This window comes from Watersipora subatra, chromosome 9 (genome assembly GCF_963576615.1).
Source record: "Watersipora subatra chromosome 9, tzWatSuba1.1, whole genome shotgun sequence".
Classification (NCBI taxonomy): Eukaryota; Metazoa; Bryozoa; class Gymnolaemata; order Cheilostomatida; family Watersiporidae; genus Watersipora; species Watersipora subatra.
In genome coordinates this window covers 1,737,256-1,759,410 of record NC_088716.1, presented here as the reverse complement: position 1 = coordinate 1,759,410, position 22,155 = coordinate 1,737,256, and the positions used below count along the sequence as shown (strand labels likewise).

The 22,155-nt window shown below is 37.7% G+C and overlaps 2 protein-coding genes and 1 long non-coding RNA gene across 3 annotated transcripts; 1 reads left to right on the top strand and 2 right to left on the bottom strand.

Moving 5' to 3' along the window:
* Positions 1-1,832: 1,832 nt before the first annotated feature.
* Positions 1,833-2,330, bottom strand: LOC137404155 (circumsporozoite protein-like). The gene has a single exon (XM_068090310.1). The coding sequence runs from the start codon at positions 2,328-2,330 to the stop codon at positions 1,833-1,835; it is 498 nt and encodes a 165-aa protein (XP_067946411.1).
* Positions 2,331-3,448: 1,118 nt separating this feature from the next.
* On the top strand, positions 3,449-5,020 carry LOC137404642 (uncharacterized). The gene is made up of 4 exons (XM_068090869.1): positions 3,449-3,642; positions 4,159-4,211; positions 4,520-4,580; positions 4,887-5,020. Exons 1-4 carry the CDS (start codon positions 3,544-3,546, stop codon positions 4,905-4,907), a joined length of 234 nt encoding a protein of 77 aa, XP_067946970.1. The 5' UTR covers positions 3,449-3,543; the 3' UTR covers positions 4,908-5,020.
* A 13,422-nt stretch (positions 5,021-18,442) lies between these two features.
* LOC137403721 (uncharacterized) lies at positions 18,443-19,212 on the bottom strand. The gene is made up of 3 exons (XR_010979614.1): positions 19,086-19,212; positions 18,730-18,873; positions 18,443-18,562 (listed from the first exon to the last, which is right to left on the bottom strand). It is a non-coding gene; the product is annotated as an uncharacterized lncRNA (long non-coding RNA).
* Positions 19,213-22,155: the final 2,943 nt, after the last annotated feature.

Sequence of the window (22,155 nt, the reverse complement as noted above, 5' to 3'; positions counted from 1 at the left end):
AGCATTTTATCATTGCGTGGGAACGGACCAAACAAATCCATTCGAGTTAACCATGTGTTCGAGCTATCCGAGGGCGAGTTATCCGAGTTTCACTGTATATGGCTTGAAGCAATAAAGTCTCTACAATATGTCTTTTCATTTCATTGTTTGTTTTATGAACATATCTAACAGCTCATTTTATATGCTGGAAGCGGTCAGACTGTTGGGGCGTCTCCTTGTTATTACTTATATTACTGGTATCACGCTACCACCACCTCATATTTTATTGTCTGATGTTCTTTTGTCTGTTTTAGCTTGCAGCATTATGGAAAGAAGTTGTAGCATTTGCGGTAGCACAGGAAATGTATCTAAAAATAAATGTAATGCATGTGGTAAGTTTGTCTATTTGTTTTAAAACAGTGAGCTCGCTACCCTTTTAATTCTGCAATATTTATAATAATTTGTTATGATTCACAGGCAAAGCACCCAGTCACATCAAAATAAAAGTAAGCTGTCCTTAAATTTTCCTTTTTGCATTTATTTTTAGTTGTCAAGATGAAGTGCCAGTGTGGGGCCATTAATGCCATCAATGCCACAAAGTGTAGTGCATGTCGTAAGTCTAAAACAATCATCATTTAAAAGCTTCTGTGTTAATACTAATAGTCGTGATTGCTTTGCATGGTCTTTTAGCATAGAACTCCTTTCTTGTTTTGCCTAAATCTCACTGTTCTCAATAACAGCTTTAGATCATCAGAACTCCACCCCATGTGGAAATGCGATGTTGGTTTAGCATGCTTTGCAGTGCCAGGTTATCCATCAATGTCAAAATGTCAAAGTTTTATTATGTTTGCGATAGTTTTATCTGTCCCCATTTATTGTTTTCACAGCTATCATCTTCCGTGATTTGAAGGCACAGACAAGGACGTCTACACTTAAGAAAAGGCGGGAGGAGGGCTGGGCTGGGAAGAAGACCACAAAATACTATGTGGATGCACTGGAGCGTGCTGTGAGTGAAGTAAAATATATTTTGCTTTACGTCAAGTTATAAGACTGACATGCCAAATTGTGTAAATAGAAAGCTTTAAATACGCTCAGGCTCAACTTTAAAACAACTTACTTTTGCGGCTGCAATTCAGGTTTTGTTTACATTAAAAATGTCCGAAAGTATGCAGATATCAAAGTATAGTAGATTCAGATACAAATGTGGTTAATGTGAAAAATCACTTGTAATATTGGTTTTGAAGCCTTGTGATGGTGGTGACTACAACGCTATTGATTGGTCCCCTAAAGCTTAACATGCCAGTAATAGTTGCACAAGCCCAACTGAGCATAGGACAGCTTTCCTTAGTAGATGAAATGAATAAGACAACAACCCATGCAAAAGAGTTATTTTAGGAATACCTAGCATCCAAATAACTGAGAAAATAGTGCAAATTCTCCAAGCTCAACAAATCTGAACCAGCTCACGTCTAGTGCAATGGTATATTATCAGCTAGCAGAAGATTTGCTTTTCATGTTGTTGTTGTAATTCATGGTATGAGCGAATGTATCATACACTCTTATAATATTGTTTATGTTCATTTTTACAGGCTGCCCACGCCCACGGTGCAGGTTTATCTGTTTTATGCCTGGTATTCAAACCTTCAGGCAAAGGTACCTTGTCTACTATTATCGAAGAAGGATGCCACCAGACTGAAATTGTGTCAGTCATCAAAGAAGCGTTCAATGACATGACAAGATGTAGTAAGTTCCCTTGGTCTTTTCAATGTACAGCATAACTTAATTGCCTGTTTTACATTACATCCTACTCCCCTATGTGATTGTGTTGTTGCAGAAGACTATGTGCAAAGGACCTATAAACCGTATAACCCCACATCTGCTTCCACATCAGCTACTACATCAGCTTCCACATTTGCTACTTCTACATCTGCTCCCATATTAACGTCTACATCTGCTCCTACATTACCTTCTACATCTGTTCCCATATTACCTGCTACATCTGCTCCCACATTACCTTCCACATCTGCTCCCACATTAACTTCTACATCTGTTCCCACATTACCTCCTACATCTGCTCCCACATTACCTCCTACGTCTGTTCCCACATTAACTTCTATATCTGCTCCCATATCATCTGCTCCTACATTACCTTCCACATCTGCTCCCACATTAACTTCTACATCTGCTCCCATATCACCTGCTCCCACATTACCTTCCACATCTGCTCCCACATTAACTTCTACATCTGTTCCCACATTACCTCCTACATCTGCTCCCACATTAACTTCTACATCTGTTCCCACATTACCTCCTACATCTGTTCCCACATTAACTTCTACATCTGCTCCCATATCATCTGCTCCTACATTACCTTCTACCTCTACTCCCAGATCAGCTACTACTACTACTTCCTCAACCACACCAACACCTACAAAGGCTGTAAGTATAGTATTCCTAATATTTCGTCCCAAAAGAAACCAAAGTTTTAAATAATACGAGATCTTTAGAGAAACAATGCATATGAATTGCTTCCCATTGTTTGGTCATCTTTCTTCATACAAATTATGACATATAAGATAGACAAACAGTTCAGAAAAACTAATACAGACCCAGCAATGAAATGTTCAATATCGTTTGTTGTAGAAAAGGTGTGCTGACAAAGCATGGCACACACAGACACACAAAGTAAGTAAAGCCATAGCTCATTTCTCACTGTCTAATTTTGTTGAACCTCAGTCAAGCAATTTCATTGCTGATATGTTTGTCTACGCCATGAGATATTTACTTTGCAGTTGACCTTTACTCAAATTTAAAGTACCCATAATTTCTGAATGCCATTGACCTCAGTACTGTTATTTTCCAGTGTAAGCAGAGAAAAAGGCCGAATAAGCAGCGCTCTAGTAAGTAGAAAATGCTGTTTCATTTTTCATTGTCGTTGTGTTGAATCTCTTATCAATTGTACAGTAATGCGCTATGACCATGATGAAATTGACTATTTTGCTATTTTATTTTCTCTTAGAGAGGATGGCTGCTATGCAGGTAAAAATTTTCTTCTGTGTGGTGCATAGGCAGCAAAAACTTTTGTTATTCTCTTCTTTCCTTCCCTCACCACTCTTCTTGCGAGGAGAGGTGGGAGGGGAAGGAAAGAAAAGAATAAAAAGAGTTTTTGCTGCCCATGGGTGGTGTCTTTTTTGCCTATAGTGGAATTCACAAAACAACCCTGCAATACTATCAATTATAACAACCTGGTGTCGTGATTTTGTTACCATTTTGTTTAACATGTCATAATTTGACATGTTTGTATTTTAATTGGCAGCCAAATAACCACAACACAGCTTGCGTTTGCCTCACTCACTAACAGCTTTGTCATAATCACGACATGCCAACAGCCCACAGGGTGGCAGTAAATGATCAAATAACTTGCTTTCTTCAGCTAACCATGGTTGATTTCAGGTCTGATTCAGGATGGGCTTTTCGCTTGTACAAATTACTTGTTGCGCTAACATGCTGTGATATGCACTGGTTGCTAGCAGCTCAATCATTGCGTCTTTTTTCACCAAAGATATGGTTTTTCTTTGTTGTATAGGAAATACTACTCCAGCAGAATATATTAACCCAAACAATTCTGACTCAGATGCAGAAGAGATATTGAGTGAAAAGTTGGTAAGTTGATGAACAGTCAAGGGCACTTTTCCAGTGTTTTAGAGTACACATTGAAGTATACCAAGGTCCAAATCATGGTAATTTTTCGTTTTCTCATGCCAATAAACATCTATAATCCTGGGGATCTATCCTTTCGCAAAAAATTGCCTAAAAGGACTAAATTGGTTAATTAACTGGGTATGATCATTACAAATACCTGAAATGGTGCACTCGGTAATCTATGTGTATTATTTTTAAATGACGTTCAATATCTTATGGCATTGTTTTATTAGATAGGTGCAAATTTGATCAATTTTTTGTATCAGCAATGGGTAATGTTACTGTCGAGAAAAGACAACTTGACACATATTTGGAATGCAAATTGATATTTTGTGTTCAAAAAGTTTCAACCTCTGGTCATGCGTGGACTACATTCACTACCACATGTTACAATATGTTTGACATAGATTTTCTGCCCCTCCTCTCCTCTCTCTTTCACTTTTCGATTCTCATAATTTGTTTCTGAATCTTTTTCAGGACAAGAATGGTAGAACACTGTACCTGGTCAAGTGGAAACATTATTCATCACAGTAAGTCACGTCAGCCGAATGTCTATTAGGGGCGAATATTCATGGGCTGAGTCGTGACTAAAATCCATGCTTTTAGTCATGACTCAGCTTCAGCCAGTCAATACGATGAAAATAACAATTTAGCAGAGTATACACAAATCAGGATTATCAACAATAGAGCAATTGATGCTGTATTGAGTTGTCATTTATTTATTTAGTCATTGCTGCAACAAAGCACAATGACCTTATGTTAAGAGCGGAAACATGTAGCATCTTAAAACCCACCAGCTGATCAGACTAATAATCATCTCAATTTTATTTTGTTGCAGAAGTAACACCTGGGAGCCCTCTGGAAATCTCAAACAAACTTTGGCACTGCTAAACTATAAGGTGAGTTTAGCCAGTTACACAAGCAAAAAGTGCTTTGCTGAAAGTCTTATTGTTTACCTAATCATTGATAAAGATCGCCACAATCATGGAGTCAAATCTGCACCCCATTCATGGCTATATGTCGCCCGATTTTTGTCACGTAATGCATTCATATCATACAAGTTAGTTGCAAGGACATCAGCCGAAAAGAGTATCGCCTCCCCAGCTGAATCATCATATAGCCATGTGTTTTTACTGGGTAACTAATGCACATCTTGTTTTGTCACTTCAGACAGCATTTCTTTACCGTTTTTCCTTCTTTTGCAGGAACATGTCCAGTCAACATGACCAGCAACTCCTATCTGCCACCAGCAAGCATCCACATACACAGACATTCTTTACTTGTATAATGTAAAAATATGTAATATAATAGTAATATAATATATCAATTAATAATCAACAGAAAATAACACTTTGTTGCAATAATCAATTCATCAGATCAAACTACCCGGCTTGCATTATTCTATTTGAGGATTGATAACAATAGGAAGAAGAAATAGAATAGAACGGAATCTTGCTTACTCTTGTGTGGAGTTCCCTACACAGCTTTGTTGTGATCCTTTGTGTAATCTTATAATTATGTTCAATAAAAGTGATCACAGGGACCCCCTACACATAACCACAACATTCTAACACAATTCTAACCTGTTGTCCAATCAGGTTGATTTATGCAACTTGCTCACCTGCTTAGTCCATACAAACCATCATAAAGTTTTCGAAGCCTTAGGATGTGCACTGATGTGGTCCAGAACAGTTTTGTAAATCACTGCTTTTTTGGTAAGGCAGTGATGGCTGAAAGTGTCATGGCTGTCTCACTGGTGCGGACACCTGCAGGTATGAATAGACAACTCCAGAGTAGATGGATAATATTTATCTATTAATAACGAATTTCTACAATTCTTGTCCCACATGTCTAAAAACTTGGTATTTATACTGCTGAGCCATGTTAATACTCAATATTATTTCAGTGTTGCTACATTTGCGTTAGTTCCCATGTAAACAGTGAAAGATATTCAGGATTTATCTCCCCCTTGTGTTGCCTGTCATAGTTGAATATTTTAATAATTCAACTCAGTAGATACAGTAGGCTTATTGAAATGCATTTTAGTCATTTTTACTTGTATCTTGAGAAATTTAAATGGTTAAAACTAGGTGCCCGACTTGCTTCTCCATACAAATCACAATACTTGTGGAAACCTATTACTTCATTTACTCATGTAGCCCTGAATAGTTTTGTGAGAATGAACTTTTACAATTTTTAGGCCACGTGTATAAAAACTTGGTATTTATACCGGTGAGCCTTGTTAATACTGAATATTACTTCAATATTGCTACATTTGCCTTAGTTCTTATGTAAACAGTGAAAGATATTCAGGATTTATCTCCCCCTTGTGTTGCCTGTCATAGTTGAATATTTTAATAATTCAACTCAATAGATACAGTAGGCTTATGGAAATGCATTTTAGTCATTTTGACTTGTATCCTGAAAAAATTGAAATGGTTAAAATTAGGTGCCCGACTTGCTTCTCCATGCAAATCACAATACTTGTGGAAACCTATTATTTTATTTACTCATGTCGCTCTGAATAGTTTTGTGAGAATGAATTTTTACAATTTTTAGGCCACATGTATAAAAACTTGGCATTTATACTGCTGAACTATGTTAATACTGAATATTACTTCAATATTGCTACATTTGCCTTAGTTCTTATGTAAACAGTGAAAGATATTCAGGATTTATCTCCCCCTTGTGTTGCCTGTCATAGTTGAATATTTTAATAATTCAACTCAATAGATACAGTAGGCTTATGGAAATGCATTTTAGTCATTTTGACTTGTATCCTGAAAAAATTGAAATGGTTAAAATTAGGTGCCCGACTTGCTTCTCCATGCAAATCACAATACTTGTGGAAACCTATTATTTTATTTACTCATGTCGCTCTGAATAGTTTTGTGAGAATGAATTTTTACAATTTTTAGGCCACATGTATAAAAACTTGGCATTTACACTGCTGAACTATGTTAATACTGAATATTACTTCAATATTGCTACATTTGCCTTAGTTCTTATGTAAACAGTGAAAGATATTCAGGATTTATCTCCCCTTTGTGTTGCCTGTCATAGTTGAATATTTTAATAATTCAACTCAATAGATACAGTAGGCTTATGGAAATGCATTTTAGTCATTTTGACTTGTATCCTGAAAAAATTGAAATGGTTAAAATTAGGTGCCCGACTTGCTTCTCCATGCAAATCACAATACTTGTGGAAACCTATTATTTTATTTACTCATGTCGCCCTGAATAGTTTTGTGAGAATGAATTTTTACAATTTTTAGGCCACATGTATAAAAACTTGGCATTTATACTGCTGAACTATGTTAATACTGAATATTACTTCAATATTGCTACATTTGCCTTAGTTCTTATGTAAACAGTAAAAGATATTCAGGATTTATCTCCACCTTGTGTTGCCTGTCATAATTGAATATTTTATATAATGGATACAGGAGGCTCATTGCAATGGATTTTTTGTCATTCTCACCTGTATCCAAAGGTATCAAAATAGTTAAAACTAGGTGCCCGACAGGCTTGTTATGACATTCTCACCTATTGTCGCATGGCCTAGACTCACCTGAGAGGGGTTGTCCATTTTATTCTGGCTGATAACATATGTGACCCAGGCAGTCAGAATGTACAATTGTGCTAAAACCACATTTTTGAGTTATTTAAAGATTTAAAATCAGCAAATTCTGAGGATTTTAATGCATTTTATATTTTTTTAAATTGGATTATTTATACCCAGGTTAGGCAAGATTTAGTAGAGAAGGTCTCATGATAAACTAAAACTGTTGTTTTGAGTTTAATCAGAATAAAGTTGGTGATTCATGAACTGTAAATCATGGTATTTTCTTACAAATCAAAATGCCATAGCAACCAACCACTAAATCTCAACCTATATTGATGAAACCCGGCATTCTTCACAATAAAACCTTGAAACAGATGATCGTTGCATTTTTATTCCAATTCGATTGACAGTTGACATCCCAAAGGTCATGGTAAGGTTAACAATATATGTGGCTAAAAGCTCACCGTCCTGGATGTATTCATTAAAAGGGTATGCTTCAAACTGGGCAATTCTCATCAAGCTATATTGCTATGACTGCATTTAATGACAGTCCAACAACTTAACAAAGAGCTGGATGTGTATTCAGAATTGTCCACCTATACAGAAGGTCGTGGTAAGGTCAACGATGCGGAAAATATGTGATGCGAAAATATCAACCCAACTCATCAAGTGACTATTCAATCTAGAGCTCTTTTTATGTAGTTTAACACTCACACAGTGTAGCACGAGTACGCTGCAGAGATTTATTGTAGCACATTGGAGAGGTTTGTTTGTTATGCTAGCGGCAATTTGTCTCAACGCAACCATATCCAATGTTTCCTTCGGCAATCCTTGATATACAGTTCTAATGAGGCTTAATTGTTCAGATGACATAAAACTAGCGCATAATTCCCTACACTTGCACCCACTTATTAGTTTGATGTCAACAGCTAGAATGGGAATGTTATCAGCAGTGATAGGCTGATCGTTATTCTCTGTAATTTGATTTAATTAATTCGCATTATCGTTAGCAGCCACATACTGCGTAAGCAGCTGTATTTCTAAGGTTGACCTATTATCATAATTCTCATCATCGCTTTCACTATGATCTGAGGCAGCTGACTCAGATTCTAAGTAGAAATACTCATCTAGCATCAACAAGCCGTAATTTGGCGATTGTTTATTTCGTTCTAGCCTGAAGCATTAAAAGAGGAAATGGCCACATACATGCGCGCACCCGCAGTTAAAGCCTACAGTTGTGATCTTGGGTTATGAAAAATTCCATAGCAACCACCAATATGGGTATAGTCAGAGCCGTATACGTAGTTGCACAGAGTCCCGTGACCAAAAGCCGGAAACAAAAACGCTTGATTCCAAACAAACCCGATCGACATGCTGATCTCTAATGGAATATTCTTACCTCGCTCTCAACATCTCACTCTTTTGCATTTACTTATTACAAAAAATAATTTGTAGTTTCTTGTAGAAAATTTTGTCCTTTTTCAAGTGGTGTATAATACAACTATCAATTTCAAAGCGACTGCTAATGGGAGTAGTTTTTGTTGATTAATGTTGCGGCTTCTACATTATAACTTATATAAAACTAGTAGGCGTGGCCTGTTTGTTTGGAATCGAGCTCCCTCCCGTATACGCTTCTGTTGGTCGCCGGACTCTGTGAAACCAGACGACACTGGGTATAGCTAAATGGCAATTCTGGATTTATGATTGGTCAGACACAAAAATAAACAAGACCATGTAAAAGAGCAGGGTTGAATGCACTGTAAACCACTGTTTACTAAAATAGTGACGGTGAGTCATATAATAGCGTGAAGCACGCTTAGCGCGCTATTGTGAACAATGGAATTACCGCACGATTGTACATTCTGACGGCCGGGGTCACATGTACTAAAGGTTATACAAAAGACATTTCGTTTATTATTGAGAAATAAATTAATATACTTTATTACAATATTGTTTTGTGAAGATCAGCATAAAAAGTAATACAGAAAGTAGATCAGCATGGCATTTCAATCCCCATAAAAACTTCCATCAGAGTCATCGTCGTCCTCGTCATCATCAGATACATCTAAGTCCTGGCATAGTGATACAGCTAGCTGCATATCCTAACAATAGAATAATTCAATGAATGAAATCATAAGTAAATCATAGGTAAATCATCGGTCATGGCATAAATAATACTGGATGTTTTTTAAATCTGTCATTTTCTGCTATATGAAATGTTGTTGCTGACTGGCAAACAGTGATTGGCAAAAGCTTGATCACTATTGCGATACTGTTCTTCCCCAATTTAATAGTACGTACTTCAACTTCCTCAGAGAAGAAAACAGAGGATTTTTCGACCATGTTTTGAAGAAATATGGCCTCTTCTCCATTGCATGTATCAAGTTGCTGGACTGAAAATGAAGAGGACCAAATTAGCCAGAAATCTGAACTCAGAATTCAACTAAATACTTAAAAAAGTATCTTATGTTTCAACGTGATGTTGTAGACAATTTGTTATAGAATGGACCTGCTAAAAACAACTGAGACATCACTATTGATACTATATCATGTATATTAAGCATCTACAAACACGGATGAGAAACTCACCTATTGTTCTTATCATTGTATGCCTTTCCTGTTCTAGAATAGGGATTTCTTCTACAGTTCTCTGCCACAATTGATAGCTCTCCACTGCCTTAAGAACATCCTGTGAGAAGGTTATATCTGAAACATCAAAAAGTGACATCAGCATGGCTTGCTAATATAGGATTTTCATGTGTAAAAGTTGAACAAGGAATGTCTAGATTTGTTGCGGGGAATTAATATTTCATGAAAAAACTTACCTCCACGGACAACTGCCCATGGGAATAACCCTGACTTCAAACAGCTTTGCAGCTTTTCTGTTGTCGTTTCTGGATGGAGGTTGCTGTATTCTAAAGCCTTTTTCTTATAGCTGCAATGGTTTGCACGCAGACGCGATCTCAACTTCTGTGCAATTTTTCCACTCTCTGTTAATATAAACAGAAATTACATTCTCGATAACACTGTTGTATGGAAATACTCCGAAAACATGATAACAGCAGGAATGTAGCCAGACCACCGTACATGCATATATTTCGTTCGAGCATCAAGACGCCTAAGAGACATCAAAATATCCCCTAATTGGAAATGTCAAAATTATAATACATCAATCTGGAAACTGATGAGTCAACACCGCCTATGGAAACCACCAAGGAATTTGGGAGTAATTATATCTATCCACCCATCACCAAGCACTACCAAAAATAACTGAACTTACCATCACCCTAAGCCAGTACTTTTCCATGACATGTTACGGTGCTGACGGAGACAATATTACGCAATCCTAGCATCCAGCCACAATCTCAGCGCACCCCCTGTGACGTATCCAAAGACAGTGTTCCTTCCAATGGACTTACTCCTACAACATAGTATATGATACGAACATTATATACCCGTCCTCAGGCTATCCTAAATGCCTATAAAAGCTAGTGTTTTTTAATAGCTCAGCCTCTTTGGCAGTGACACTTACAGACGTGTAAGACTGAGCTTTAAGGGCAGACACAAGCTTGATGTTGGCGTAAGAGATTTATATTACTTAGTTCTTTCTCACTATTAGTTATCTTTCTCATATTCTAGAACTTTGTTACTGTATGTTAGGTTTTGGTTCATGAAATAAAGAGTGTTGCTATTTGCTAACAATCAACATCGGAGCTTAGCTAGTGTTAGGCTTGCACTAAAGATCTTGGTCAAGTCCCATAAATTGAACTCACACTTTAATCAATCATTGAACAAACCAGGCGGCTTGCCTACACTTAATCAACCATAGTAATATTAGTCTAGATTGGAGAAGAGCTAACAGTGATTAATCATTGATGTTATTGTGCTGTCAAGTAAGTCAAATACTTCGATAACACATATAATATTTTTGGTGGAGATGCCGGGTATCGGTCATCAACCTTTCACATAGCTAAGTGGGTAATCCCTGAACGCTTAAATCTTTCGTAATATTATTCATAGCGCTTACCATAGAACTGACATCTTCATCTACATTCATATCTGGTTGCTTAAGCTATTTACAATACCTAATTTGATCGCTATATTCTACTGGGCAGGTAGATATTCACATATCTATTGTGGGACTCATTAAAAAGTCTATGTTAGCTGAGATCTAGTGACTTATCTAGGCGCACCATTTAGCTAAAGCATAACCACATAGCTAGGCAAATAATCCCCTGACGCCTAGACCTTTCGTAATTCATACTTTCATAACGCGTAATTGCAGCCTATATTGGGATTGATCACCCACTTGCATACTACTTATAGGCTTGAGGATCCTAATCTATTTTAAGAAAATCTGAGGTCAGATTTACATTTGCCTAGGAGAAAACAACTAATTCATAATTTCTGACTGTTTCGGTTTGCAGGGAAATTATACATAAACAATTTAATAGCCGCGTGCCTTCACTTTACATTGCCATAGTGTCCATAATTTCTGACTGTTTCGGTTTGCAGGGAAATTACAATTACATAGCCGCGTGCCTTTCATAATTTCTGACTGTTTCGGTTTGCAGGGAAATTACAATTTTATAGCCGCGTGCCTTACTATAGTGTCTATAACTTTCGACTGTTTCGGTTTGCAGGAAAGTTATACATACATAGTTCACAGCTGAGCACTGTTATCACTATACTATATGCTTTCTGACTGTTTCGCTCCAGGGCAAACATAGATCAGAACTTGATACACGTACAAATTCACAAATTTCTTAGGACACTCACTACCTTGATCTACCTTTCTGACTGTTTCGGTTTGCAGGGAAAGCATAGATCTATTTATACATTGGCAACTTCTTATGTACGTGCAATTCTGCAGATTCATCCAGTCACACGCTCACACTCATTCTATTAGTGACTGTAGATACACGGAGCTCTAGGTTATTACACCTAACATTTACATACGTATAAGGCCTAATAATAATAATACACCGGTTATAAAACAAGTTACATCAGCTTGACTCATAGACAAGCACACTAATATAGGAAACTTAAACGAGTATAAACTTTCAATTAGATACTAATATAGTGCACAGACTACACATAACTCTAGACATATCTCAGACAAGATACTGAACTGACAACTGCTAACTTATAACATCGACTGACTGCATTTATATGCTAATAGCACTAATCCTGTATATATTATTACGCTGTTTACTGATATATATAAACGTTACAGACTCATACTTGCGGTTGAACTTCAACCATTTGGAAAACAACCCTCTCTATATAGAATAACTTTCTCGTTGACAGACATAATAGACTACCTAGTCTTTGTCACTTACTCAATACTCGTCTTAACATAATTGCAATTTAAAAAAAAATAAAAAATAATAATAAATATTCTATCAACCATATACATATAACAGTGCCTATATATAATTTAGAGCACGTTACTCGTAGGTTGCATGTTAACTAAGTTTGTTATAGCAGACCAGAACCTACACAGCCTAGTCACACACCCAGGAGCCAAACCAGCAGTGACAAGAGAATATCCAAAAGGAGCAGCCAAAGCCGGCATTGAGCTACTCCCATAAATTGGATAGACTGACCCAAGGCACAACAACCCGACTACGAGATGGTGAAGAAGAGAGCTAAGAAAACAACTCCTGCGGTAAGGAGAGCACTGAGAAGCCAGATCATCCTTCAGGACCAGAGTCCACATGGTGAACAACTCAGCCCGGAAGATGTCGAAGCCCAGGAAAAAAGCCCACAAGGTGAAAAACCAACCGTGGACGACTCCGGAAGCTACACAGGATCTGGTGTAGCACCGAGAACATCAAATGGAGATCTATTCTTCCCACCCAAGACGGGACCACCCATCATCAGCGTAGTGCCGAACGTCGATAACATAGAGCCATTCAAGGAAGGAGATAACTTCGAAGACTACCTTGATCGATGGGAAATACTGATGGCTCAATACAACTACGACAACAGACGACTAGCACAAGCCCTACCTGCTAAACTTGTTGGACCAGCATGGGAGACCTACAGAAATGTTATAAAGCTGAACCCTAATTGCGCGAGGAGCTACAGCTCCTTAAAGAAGGAATTGATATCGGCTTTCCGAGTCGACCAACCACTCCGAGAGAAGAACCTATGGAACATCAGCCAAGGGAGGAAGTCGATTAACGATTTCTATTCCGAGATCATGGCTGCAGGCCGATCAGTATTTAAAGACTTACCGGAAGTGAATCGCGATCGGGTAATAAAATCCGCATTCATAGGAGGCCTGAAGGAGAGTTATCAGAGATCGATCCTGAAACAAGAAAACATCACTTTACAAGAAGCTCTAAAAGAAGCAAGAAACCTAGAAGCTATAGATAAAGCAGTAACAAGAAATAAAACGATGAGTGTTAACCAAGTAGACACTGACTCCCTCGCACCATTGACAAGACAAGTACAAGGATTGACCATGATAGTAAACGATCAGGCAAGACAAATAGAAGAAAATGAAGCGGAATTTTTGAGAAGAGATGAGCCATCAAGGAACTACAGAGTAGAAGATTTTGAATATTACGAATAGCCACAGTTCTCACCTACACAAATGGAACAAAATTTTGGACTAAAACGGATTCTTTTTTTCAAGAATTAACTCCACTCGGACTACGATTAAACAGACCAAGACTAGACGAAATTTCACGATAAACTTTTTTAAACAACACGACACATATACCGGACATTTGACAAGGCTAAAGGAAGAAGTAAGAAAATGTTCACAAAAATAAGAGTACATCATTCATCAACACGACTAACCATCACATACTAATCATTTCTAGACAGCATAACTAGGAAGAATTTAACTCACCACATCAGAAATAACAGCGATCAGAATAAGAAACAACAGATAAAGTAATGACATGCTTAAGATGGCATGCTTATCGTTAGCTCGCTGTCTAAGAATGCTTACATAATGCGAAAGTCAAACATCAAATAGACACCACGTGCAGTCAAGCGATACCGAAGATCATATCATTGAAACTAGCCAGCCAAACTAACAGCTCAAGACGATATACAAGCTCCGCCCATCCTCCAAATTCAACAGCTACGCAAGTTCCACAAGCAACTACCAGACAAGATCAAATATTATCCATTTGCAGTGCGCCTATAATCAACCCGAAGCCTGAACCAACAGACCATGACAGTAACGTATGTATGAGCTAAATTATTGCCTCTACGCTTGCCACACTGGTATTTGCCTAGTAGCACTTGCTATGACAATTATTCATGCTCTGACGCTACTAGTAACTGTCCATTTATCACTAGTAACTTGTCATAATGCTCACCACATGCTAACATCTATATTCCCTTGACAGGTACAAGTGCCGTATTGTTTTATCAATCTCTGATAGTAGCTGATTGATTACCTAATTTGATTAAACACACCACGATTCATTCAACCTTGAGATGGGAGCTAAATTTAGCCACTAACAAAAAAAAAATACAACAATTATTGGCGTGTCTTACTCATGTAACAAAAATTGACTTTTGAATTTTTAGGATAGACTTTATTATGAAATAGACACGGCACATACCAGAAAACGAACTTGTTTAAAACTGTTAACTTTTATTGTGACTTTCTATTTTTTTGGATAAGACAGGTTAGTGATGAAAGCAGATGCTTGGACAACTTTTCTTTCTATAGGTAGCTCCAGCAGTGGAAAGTGAAAATGTCTTACACACAACTGAGTCATGCATGTTATAACATTTATTTTGTGATTTTAGAATTCTAAAAAGACACGCCAGTTTTTGCTATAATGTTATGTGAAGTTTCTATTTCAAGATTTAGTTTCTTTCCTGACCATAAGACCAATGACTACCCGCCGCATACAACCACCCATACATACCGACATACGGGAGGACCCGTTTACTTTGCCAAGGGAGACGCAATACAAAACCAGGACAATAATACGCGACACCGAAAGGACAATTGACACTCACCTAGACCACATGGCAAACTAACAACCATATACTTCTACTACTAACCTAAACCTTATTGCTTTGAGAAATCAAAAAAAAAACTTTTATTTCCACTTTTAACATCTTTATGTTTTGGGATTCCATTCATGGTTTTGGTTTTACGAATTATTATATAATTTTTTTTAACTCAGGTACATGGGTTTTAAATATCTTTATTCTAACCACAACTTTATAACTTCATTTCATTTTATATATTCTGTTTAGTTTACTACCGTTATGCCAACAGCAACGTTACCACGAAATACGACATGAGGACATATCGTTCTTTAACAACGGGAGAAATGTTGTATGGAAATACTCCGAAAACATGATAACAGCAGGAATGTAGCCAGACCACCGTACATGCATATATTTCGTTCGAGCATCAAGACGCCTAAGAGACATCAAAATATCCCCTAATTGGAAATGTCAAAATTATAATACATCAATCTGGAAACTGATGAGTCAACACCGCCTATGGAAACCACCAAGGAATTTGGGAGTAATTATATCTATCCACCCATCACCAAGCACTACCAAAAATAACTGAACTTACCATCACCCTAAGCCAGTACTTTTCCATGACATGTTACGGTGCTGACGGAGACAATATTACGCAATCCTAGCATCCAGCCACAATCTCAGCGCACCCCCTGTGACGTATCCAAAGACAGTGTTCCTTCCAATGGACTTACTCCTACAACATAGTATATGATACGAACATTATATACCCGTCCTCAGGCTATCCTAAATGCCTATAAAAGCTAGTGTTTTTTAATAGCTCAGCCTCTTTGGCAGTGACACTTACAGACGTGTAAGACTGAGCTTTAAGGGCAGACACAAGCTTGATGTTGGCGTAAGAGATTTATATTACTTAGTTCTTTCTCACTATTTGTTATCTTTCTCATATTCTAGAACTTTGTTACTGTATGTTAGGTTTTGGTTCATGAAATAAAGAGTGTTGCTATTTGCTAACAATCAACATCGGAGCTTAGCTAGTGTTAGGCTTGCACTAAAGATCTTGGTCAAGTCCCATAAATTGAACTCACACTTTAATCAATCATTGAACAAACCAGGCGGCTTGCCTACACTTAATCAACCATAGTAATATTAGTCTAGATTGGAGAAGAGCTAACAGTGATTAATCATTGATGTTATTGTGCTGTCAAGTAAGTCAAATACTTCGATAACACATATAATAACACAATACATAGAAAAATTTTAACTTTGATTTTTTTTCAGAGAGATCACCTGACAAACCTACCTGATTTCTTAAGAACATCTTCTTGCCGCAGGATATTGACTCTGAGGTCTTCTAAGACAGCTTGTATGTTATCTGGTTCTGAAAGATAATACAATATATCAATCACAACATTCTAATCATACATCTATATGTATACTTCTCAAAGTATGTATGTGTGTATTCCGGCTATAGCTACTATTAAAATTGCTATTATTAAAATAGCTACAGCTGGACAATGCTGACGCAACATCATGGCGTATGTCATTAGAAGCCTAACGCTTATTAGCAAGCTTAATGGAATTTTCCAGTGGCAGTGTGCCAGGCTAATAGCAAAGTGGCAGGTAGCCTGTCTTGACAAAATGTTGTTTTTTGTAGGGTTGTCCCCCGTCGAGCGGGCGAGCAACAAAACAGCTTGTCAAAAGACGTACTGCACCTGATGCATCAGCTGCACTTATAGGGAGTTGTACTCTTCCGTCTATGCGGCTTGGTGGCAATGCTATGTCGGTCGCTCCATTGGTAATCATAACCGATTTCGCGCAAAAAATTATGTAGAAAGAAATAAGATTACAACGTTTAACCAAAGACTGTTGGTTGTTTACAACTCTGTTGTAAACTTTAGTAGAATTTAAGAATAAAACAAATTGAAAATAAAATCCATAAGAACAAATAAAACTGACTGATACAAAAATAGAAATTAAACTGACCGAGCGCACAAATAATGACATGTTTAGTCGCTGTTGTTGCCTAAGTTCTCAAGTTCTACTAAAGTTTATCGCAGAGACTGGTCGCTAGTTAAGCGTTATAATCTTATTTCTTTCTACATAATTTTTTGCGCGAAATCAGTTATGATTACCAATGGAGCGACCGACATAACATTGCCACCAAGCCGCATAGACGGAAGAGAACAACTCCCTATAAGTGCAGCTGATGCATCAGGTGCAGTACGTCTTGTGATAAGCTGTTGGGTTGCTCGCCCGCTCGACGGGGGACAACTACGCAAAAACAACAGTTTGTCAAGACAGGCTAAGTGGCAGGCAACTCTCATCACTCCTCATTGTTTATAAGCTGATTTTTAATACCCGGGCAACGCCGGAGGCACAGCTAGTTGTTACTATAAACTACAATGAGCATCTTTCACCATGAAACGTGAAACGTCATCTTTGCATCAGGGCCTCATATTATTCATACTCATATTATTATGAGCATTATCATGAAATACAAATCATCCACTGCTAATTGACACAGAAAAACAATCATTTACTCTCTAAGCATGCGGAAATAGTATAAGTAAAAAACTCACTTGGCGGCGGCTTGGCAACAAGGATTGCTCTGGCCTCAAGTTCAGCTAAAGTTAATCCAATTGAGTGGCAGTGTGCATCCACTTGTGCCTCTAGAATGGGTAGTTGTTTCTTGGCCTAAAACGAGACGTACTCGGCACTATAATTCTTCACTTGTTGTATAACTGCAATAAAGCCAATTATTTATTGAGAAAGCTTGGCTTTTTGTCAATAGTTAAAACAAATTGAACCTGGGTAACAGTACGATTTCATCCTATGATTGCTGTTTCTACATACTTTGGAAAGAGATGTAAATATCTGTTTGGGCAGATTGACAAACTTTCGGAGATTCCAAAAAGCTGCCCCTTGCTCCAAGCGTCTCCATCTACCTTGAAACAAGAGAATAAATTGGGAAGTCATACCATTGACAAGTTGGCACTTAGGCACAATAGGCGCCAAAGTCACCAATGTGTATTGTCATTAACCAAGTTATAAAACATATCATAGTGGTACAATACATTTAACATTGTCAAATGCAAAGCTAATAACTTACCCGATAGGTTTTAACTATCGGGTAAGTTATTAGCTTACCCGACAGTTAAGGCCTAAAAAATACCTCCCTTGACAATATATAAAATAGTGCTCACTGAATAAACTCACCATCTGATGTCATGTGTCTTGTTACTTTTCCCAATCGGGACATGTAGCTATTAACAAGTTCTGTAGTCTCCCCAGTACTTAATCCTGTTCCTACAGTGACTCTTCCACTCCATTTCATCTGAAAAAAGCAAAAAAAAAAAATTTGGTAATATGAAACTTAAAATAAAGTAGATGAATGATTACTATATTCATTAGACAGATTACTGACAACTCCAACGGTGAGCTTTATTCATTAGACAGATTACTGACAACTCCAACGGTGAGCTTTATTCATTAGACAGATACCTGACAACTCCAACGGTGAGCTTTGGCGTGCATGATACTAAGGAACGGGCGTTGCTGCTGTGGTAGCCTCTCCAGCCGCTCTAGCCAAGGCCAGTATCTGCACATTGTATCAAGGGCAATGAATTTTGCACCTTGAAATTCTCTCTAAAAACATAATACATTAGCTTTATGGAGGGAGCATCGTAGCAAAAACTATTTAAGATTTCTGCAATAGAAAGACCATTGTAATAAGTAGACAGACATTCCTGTTGCCAGAAAAGAAGTTGTAGGTTTTAGGGAGGTTTGTGAATTTTTTCTGTGACAATAAAAAAGGTTGACTGGACCGATGATGATGTATTATGGACAACCACCAATACCTGCATAGTGTATGGATACGCGTATATCTCCCCCCTAGTCATATCCAATCCCTTCAACAGGAAACAGTGGCGGCATGTGGCTAGCAAACAACCAGTCACATCCTTCTTGGAGAATGCTTTTCCTTTGGCAGACGCAGCCTTCCACACCGTATCACCACATCTATTGGAGACCTGTAATAACGATCTAGGTAATTGAGGTTTATAAAGACAACCACAATTGGCCAGGTTCATTGGCTATAGACCAGGACTTCCCAGCAGTTATCTTTTCAAGATATTCCATATAGTTTTTAAAATATTCTAAATTTGCCCATCAAACTTACTAAGATTTTTTTAACTTGGGTGGATGGCAGCACTATCAATTCAGTGCACTGATTGGTTATTCAATGGTACAGCCACCTTGCTGTATGGGGTTTATTAGGCCTGCAACCAAACAATTCACTTGATTCTGCTATACCTATGGGTACCTATTCTGGGTCTTCATAAGGTATGAGATTTCAGAAATGCATTACAACTGAATTGTGATTGGATGGTTTTTAATCAACAGGGTTTAAAAACTTGGCTGTGATTAAGACTAATGAGGTTGCTAGATAGTTTTGACGACCTTAAACTCACCGAATTGTGTTTGCGGTTCTCTATACGCGTGACCTGCTCTTCAACGTCACTAGTGGAAACAAAAAACTCACTTGGCTCCTCAATTCCTGATGAAACTCTAAGATCAATGACAAGAATCAAATTAAAAATGAATAAACAAAGGCTTCCTCTTTGAATTACTACACAATAGCCCCACTTGAGAAATCTAGTAATAGAATGCGAATAATATAGTTGCACATCAAAACTTTAAACACACAACATCATATTAAAAGCGTTGGGTGCGTCCAAACATTTTATATGCTGAATGGAGCTAGTGCTTAGTAATTTGAAGATTGGATGATAGGCAGAACCCACTGTCCCAAAATGAAATTAACCCATATTAAATTGTTACTATCTGTAAACACAGAGAATGCAAAAATCTGATATATGGTTTTTTCATTAGATATCATACCTGCCGGCAGCTCTATAGTGAAATAGTTTTGCATTCCCGTCAATGTGAATCGCATGGGGCTCGTCCAAACATGCAGGGCAACTGAACAAACTACCACCGGTAGCTTTAGATAAATAGTCTGTCTCTTGAATCCTCCATTCCGACATTGAATAGTTGAAGACATCTTGTTTGAGCATGAAACTCTAAATAACAACACAACACCTTTCAAATCTAATGGAAAAGTCAAAGAAATGTCACAAAAGACTCTTTGTCTAGTTTTTCTGCTAATTGGATCCTTGCTTGATGAAAAATGCGGCATTGCGCAAGTTGGCTGACTATATAGCTCGACACTCTACACGTTATATAATGATGATATCACTAACATCCACTGTGAACATAACGATCAGATGTAATACCTCGCCATCCAAGGATGAGATAAAGCTGACGGAATCCAACAGACTTTTAAGGCTTAGAGATGGTGAGAAGTGCTGCAGGATTGAAGCACTCAGAAGAAAACTGAAGTTGAAGTAGGCTCTTCCCTCAACGTCAACAGGCCAAAGTCCATACTGGACCAGCTGTTGAGGCTCCGCCAAGAAGACCACGAACAGGCTTCACAGACCATAACGTCTATTTTTTGGCTGACCATCCCTGAAAGATTAGTTCAGTTTTTACAAACACCAAAAACATTAGCCTATTCTAGTACAGCTAACTAGGGTAGCCTATGTTAGTACAAGTAACTCAGGGTAGCCTATACTAGTACATCTAACCTAGAGTAGCCTATTCTAGTACAGGTAACCTAGGGTAGCCTATACTAATATAGGTGACCTAGTGTAGCCCATGTTAGTACAGGTAACCTAGAGTAGCCTATGTTAGTACAAGTAACACAGGGTAGCCTATACTGGTACATATAACCTAGAGTAGCCTATGTTAGTACAAGTAACCCAGGGTAGCCTATACTAGTACATCTAACCTAGAGTAGCCTATTCTAGTACAGGTAACCTAGGGTAGCCTATACTAATATAGGTGACCTAGTGTAGCCCATGCTAGTACAGGTAACCTAGAGTAGCGTATGTTAGTACAAGTAACACAGGGTAGCCTATACTGGTACATATAACCTAGAGTAGCCTATGTTAGTACAGGTAACCTAGGGTAGCCTATAATACTAATACAGCTAACCTAGTGCTCGTAAAGCTAACCTTTGCTAGTATAACTAATCAATTCAGTTGAAAACATACCTTCAAAAGAAATAATTCTAACCATCTCATATCTACCAGGTGGACAGAACACGGTTCCATTGCAGTCTGGGCAAACCTGATGAATGGCAGACTGACGATCATCTGTAAAATTATATGAAAAATGAAAAACATAATCGCCTTTTATTATCTTCTGAATTTGTGATATATATATATTCGACATATTCTTGATCATCTCAGATAACGGAATAACACGGGGATGCTCACCAACTCTCATTTTTCGCACTCTCATTCCATCTGCAAACAATCTCCCAATCTCCTCTCGGTGAAGATCCCAATTCCCTTTCTGGGTCTGGATGTAAGTCTTCTTACGGTGTCTCAATGACTTTAGTCTGGTCAAAATAGTTTCATCTACAATAAAACATTAGATAGTACAACCAGTGTGTTAGTTAAACATGAATATTAATAAATTATAAGATGTATGAGGAAACAAATAATCATTTTACAACCTCTCAGACATGTAAAAGGACCAATCAGATTGCAGCAGACTCATTATAGCGGTAGATTCAAGCTTGTTCAGTCAAATGACCTTAGGTCTAAGATTTTTGGCAATACAAACAGCCAGCCATGCACAAATGCCACAAAACCTAGCCAGCTTCATTGGCTATAGACCAAAACTGTCCATACCAAGTCTTTTCTAGGGACCACATGTAGGTTTCAAGATATTCTATTTGAGCAGTAGGCAGCACTTGATTTGATTGACCTTGACCAGTCCTATCATCGTGTGAGTGCAATGATTCATTGGTACAGCCACCTTGTATAAGTTTTGCTAAATGGGTATAAGGGTATGGTTAAT

Excerpts from the sequence above, each read along its gene's own strand:
- LOC137404155 (XM_068090310.1), bottom strand. The coding sequence starts at position 2,330 with ATGGGAGCAGATGTAGAAGTTAATGTGGGAACAGATGTAGGAGGTAAT.
- LOC137404642 (XM_068090869.1), top strand. The coding sequence starts at position 3,544 with ATGGTTTTTCTTTGTTGTATAGGAAATACTACTCCAGCAGAATATATT. Across the intron at positions 3,643-4,158 it reads AGATATTGAGTGAAAAGTTG|GACAAGAATGGTAGAACACT; the intron begins GTAAGTTGATGA and ends AATCTTTTTCAG. Across the intron at positions 4,212-4,519 it reads TGGAAACATTATTCATCACA|AAGTAACACCTGGGAGCCCT; the intron begins GTAAGTCACGTC and ends ATTTTGTTGCAG.